Source organism: Chrysemys picta, chromosome 2, assembly GCF_011386835.1.
Source record: "Chrysemys picta bellii isolate R12L10 chromosome 2, ASM1138683v2, whole genome shotgun sequence".
NCBI lineage: Eukaryota > Metazoa > Chordata > Testudines > Emydidae > Chrysemys > Chrysemys picta.
In genome coordinates this window covers 111,241,070-111,244,463 of record NC_088792.1, presented here as the reverse complement: position 1 = coordinate 111,244,463, position 3,394 = coordinate 111,241,070, and the positions used below count along the sequence as shown (strand labels likewise).

At 49.3% G+C, this 3,394-nt stretch overlaps 1 protein-coding gene across 1 annotated transcript; it reads left to right on the top strand.

Annotated features, from left to right (window-relative positions):
• Positions 1-1,050: 1,050 nt before the first annotated feature.
• On the top strand, positions 1,051-3,191 carry LOC135981116 (myb/SANT-like DNA-binding domain-containing protein 2). Its single transcript, XM_065582407.1, has 2 exons — positions 1,051-1,976; positions 2,606-3,191. Exons 1-2 carry the CDS (start codon positions 1,436-1,438, stop codon positions 2,938-2,940), a joined length of 876 nt encoding a protein of 291 aa, XP_065438479.1. The 5' UTR covers positions 1,051-1,435; the 3' UTR covers positions 2,941-3,191.
• The last annotated feature ends 203 nt before the right edge of the window (positions 3,192-3,394 follow it).

The following is a 3,394-nucleotide window of genomic DNA, read 5'->3' as shown; positions in this document are numbered from 1 at the left end:
TGGAGGACTCAGAGATTGGAGTACACCTATTGCTAGCCTGCTTATGGGCTGAGAGGGGATTGCGAAGTGTTGTCTGTGGCTGAGAGAGTGTGAGGGACTGACCCCCGGCAGTTACAGACAAGGCACTCTAATGCTAAGGGCAAGTGGTAGCAAACTGCTCACAACCCTGGGTCCCTTTGGAAAGGGTCCCACTCTGTAATAAATTTACCAAGGGTTTGAATTCCAAAGGTGGGAGCCCTCACCTGAGAGCGCTCCGCCACCAATTATTCCTGCACATTCTTCCCTTAACCCAGACCACCAAGCATCCCTTCCAGTTTTTCTCTAGTATTTTCTATTGCTGCTCAGATACAGCAGCCCCTGAAAATGACACAGATGCATACACTATTCTTCAGGTGGGCAGAATGGCCAAGACTTTAAAAAGTAGCTAGTAATCCTTAGATGCTTCAGTTTTTGGGTGCCCAGTGTGAGACGTTCAAGAGACCTGGGGTTCAGCACATTCTGAAAATCAGTCTTCTTCAAGGTGTCTTTAGTGACTTTTCAGAGCCCAACTCGACACTCTGGAAAATCTTGGCCAGTGGTGTCTCTAATGAACCTTTTCCCTTGGGGGAAGGTGTTCTCTCTAACCCCATTAGTTTTTAAGCATTGAATTGTGGCTACCCTCTCTGACTGGGTGACTTGAGACCATTTCCTCCAGAGTCCGTCAATACCAGTCAATACATTGGCCAGTGGTCTTGTAAACTGTGTGTGTGTGTGTGTGTGTGTGTGTGTGTGTGTGTGTGTGTGTGTGTGTGTGTGTGTGTGTAAGAGAGAGAGATCCTTTTCCACTGAATGAGGGAGTTGTTTGCTTAGTCCCAAGTTTAATGTGTGCAAAGTGACCTGTTTACTGTATATGCAACAAAATATGCACAGATATTTAGTGTGGTTATAGTAATGACTATTTTATAAATAGTCACTCACCATTTCACCGTATTGTGGAGCCCTGCTGTGGAATCACCAAAAGAATAAGCAAATCCTCATGTCAAGTAGCATAAATTATGCTGATAGCTCTTAGGCCTGGTCTACACTACGGGTTTAGGTCGACTTTAGCAGCGTTAAACCGAATTAAGCCTGGACACGTCCACACAATGAAGCCCTTTCTTTCGACTTAAAGGGTCCTTTAAACTGGTTTCTTTACACCACCTCTGACGAGGGGATTAGCGATAAAACCGGCCTTTGCGGGTCGGAATTGGGGTAGTGTGGACGGAATTCGATGTTATTGGCCTCCGGGAGCTATCCCACAGTGCTTCATTGTGACCGCTCTGGACAGCACTCTCAACTCAGATGCACTGACCAGGTAGACAGGAAAAGACCCGCGAAGGTTTGAATTTCATTTCCTGTTTGCCCAGCGTGGAGAGCACAGGTGACCACGCAGAGCTCATCAGCACAGGTAACCGTGATGGAGTCCTCCCAGGATCGCAAAAGAGCTCCAGCATGGACCGAACGGGAGGTACGAGATCTGCTCGCCATATGGGGAGATGAAGCAGTGATAGCTGAACTCCGTAGCAGTAAAAGAAATGGAAAAGTATTAGAAAAGATCTCCAAGGCCATGAAGGACCGAGGCCATAACAGGGACACACAGCAGTGCCGCGTGAAAATTAAGGAGCTACGGCAAGCTTACCACAAAGCCAGAGAAGCAAACGGAAGGTCCGGGGCAGAGCCGCAAACTTGCCGCTACTACGCGGAGCTGCATGCGATCCTAGGGGGTGCAGCCACCACTACCCCAACCGTGTGCTATGACTCTCTCACTGGAGAAACACACAGGGAAGACGGTACGGGGAACGAGGAAGATGACGATGGAGGTACTGTAGGTAGCTCACAGCAGCAAGGAAGCAGAGAAACCGGTTTCCCCAACAGCCAGGATATGTTTGTGACCCTGGACCTGGAACCAGTAACCCCCGAACTCACCCAAGACCCTCAGGGCACACAGGAGACCTCTGGTGAGTGTAACTTTGTAAATATTTGTAAACATTACAAAAAAAAAGCAAGCGTGTTTAATGATTACTTTGCCCTGGCAAGCGCGGCCAGTACATCTACTGGAAAAGTCTGTTAACGTGTATGGGGATGGAGCGGAAATCCTCCAGGGACATCTCCAGAAAGCTCTCCTGGTTGAAATGGGGTGATTTTATTAAGGGGACATTCAGAGGCGCCCGTTCCTGCTCTTCTGACCAGAAATGTTCCCCGCTGTTAACCACGTGGTGGGGGGAGGGGTGAAGTGATCATCCCAGAGAATCGTGTGTGTGTGTGTGTGGGGGGGTGGTTTACTTGTGTTTGTGCCGCATGTTAACCAGGAAACCGCATGTTAACCAGGAAACCGCATGTTAACCAGGAAACCCCTCCTTTTACATTGAAACCCCATTTTAAATGGACAACCCAATTCATCCTTGATATGGGAAATGCGCTGCTGTTTGCAACCTTTCCCGCATGTTAAGAAGGTTAAAAAAGCCAAAACACTGTGGCCTACCATGGCTGCCTGCAAGCCGAAATATGCGACCTTGTAATGAAAGAGTGTACCCATTGTTCTCTAAAATGTGTCTTTTTTAACCACCTCTCCCTTCTCCTCCACCAGCTGCAAATGTTTCTCCTTCGCAGAGGCTCGTGAACATTAGAAAGAGAAAACGTAGGACGAGGGACGATATGTTCACGGAGCTGCAGATGTCCTCCCAGGCTGATAGAGCACAGCAGAATTTGTGGAGGCAGTCAATGTCGGAGATGAGAAAAGCCCAATATGAACGAGAGGAGAGGTGGCGGGCTGAATCGCGGGATGAACAGAGCAAGTGGCGGGCTGAAGACGATAGGTGGCGTCAGCTTGCAGACAGACGGCAAGAGGCAATGCTCCGTCTGCTGGAGCATCAAACTGATATGCTCGAGCGTATGGTTGAGTTGCAGGAAAGGCAGCAGTAGCAGAGACCGCCGCTACAGCCCCTGTGTAACCAACAGCCCTCCTCCCCAAGTTCCATAGAACACGGTGGGGGGGCCTCCGGCCACCCAGTCACTCCACCCCAGATGATCGCCCAAGCATCAGAAGGCTGGCCTTCAATAAATGTTAAAGTTTTAAAATGCAGTGTGTCCTTTTCCATCCCTCCTCCCCCACCCATCCCAGGCTACCTTGGCAATTATCCCCCTACTTCTGTGAGGAACTAATAAAGAATGCATGAATGTGAAAAAACAATGACTTTATTGTCTCTGCAAGCGGGAGGGGAGGGTGGGGTGGGGTGGTTGGTTTACAGGGAAGTAGAGTGAACTGGGTCGGGGGGGGGTTTGGAGGGTTCATCAAGGAGAAACAAACAGAAGTTTCACACAGTAGCCTGGCCAGTCACAAAACTCGTTTTCAAAGCTTCTCTGATGCGCACCGCGC

Bases quoted from the DNA above. Each gene is read 5' to 3' on its own strand.
- LOC135981116 (XM_065582407.1), top strand. From the start codon at position 1,436: ATGGAGTCCTCCCAGGATCGCAAAAGAGCTCCAGCATGGACCGAACGG. The intron at 1,977-2,605 runs GTGAGTGTAACT...CTCCTCCACCAG, and splicing joins GGGCACACAGGAGACCTCTG to CTGCAAATGTTTCTCCTTCG.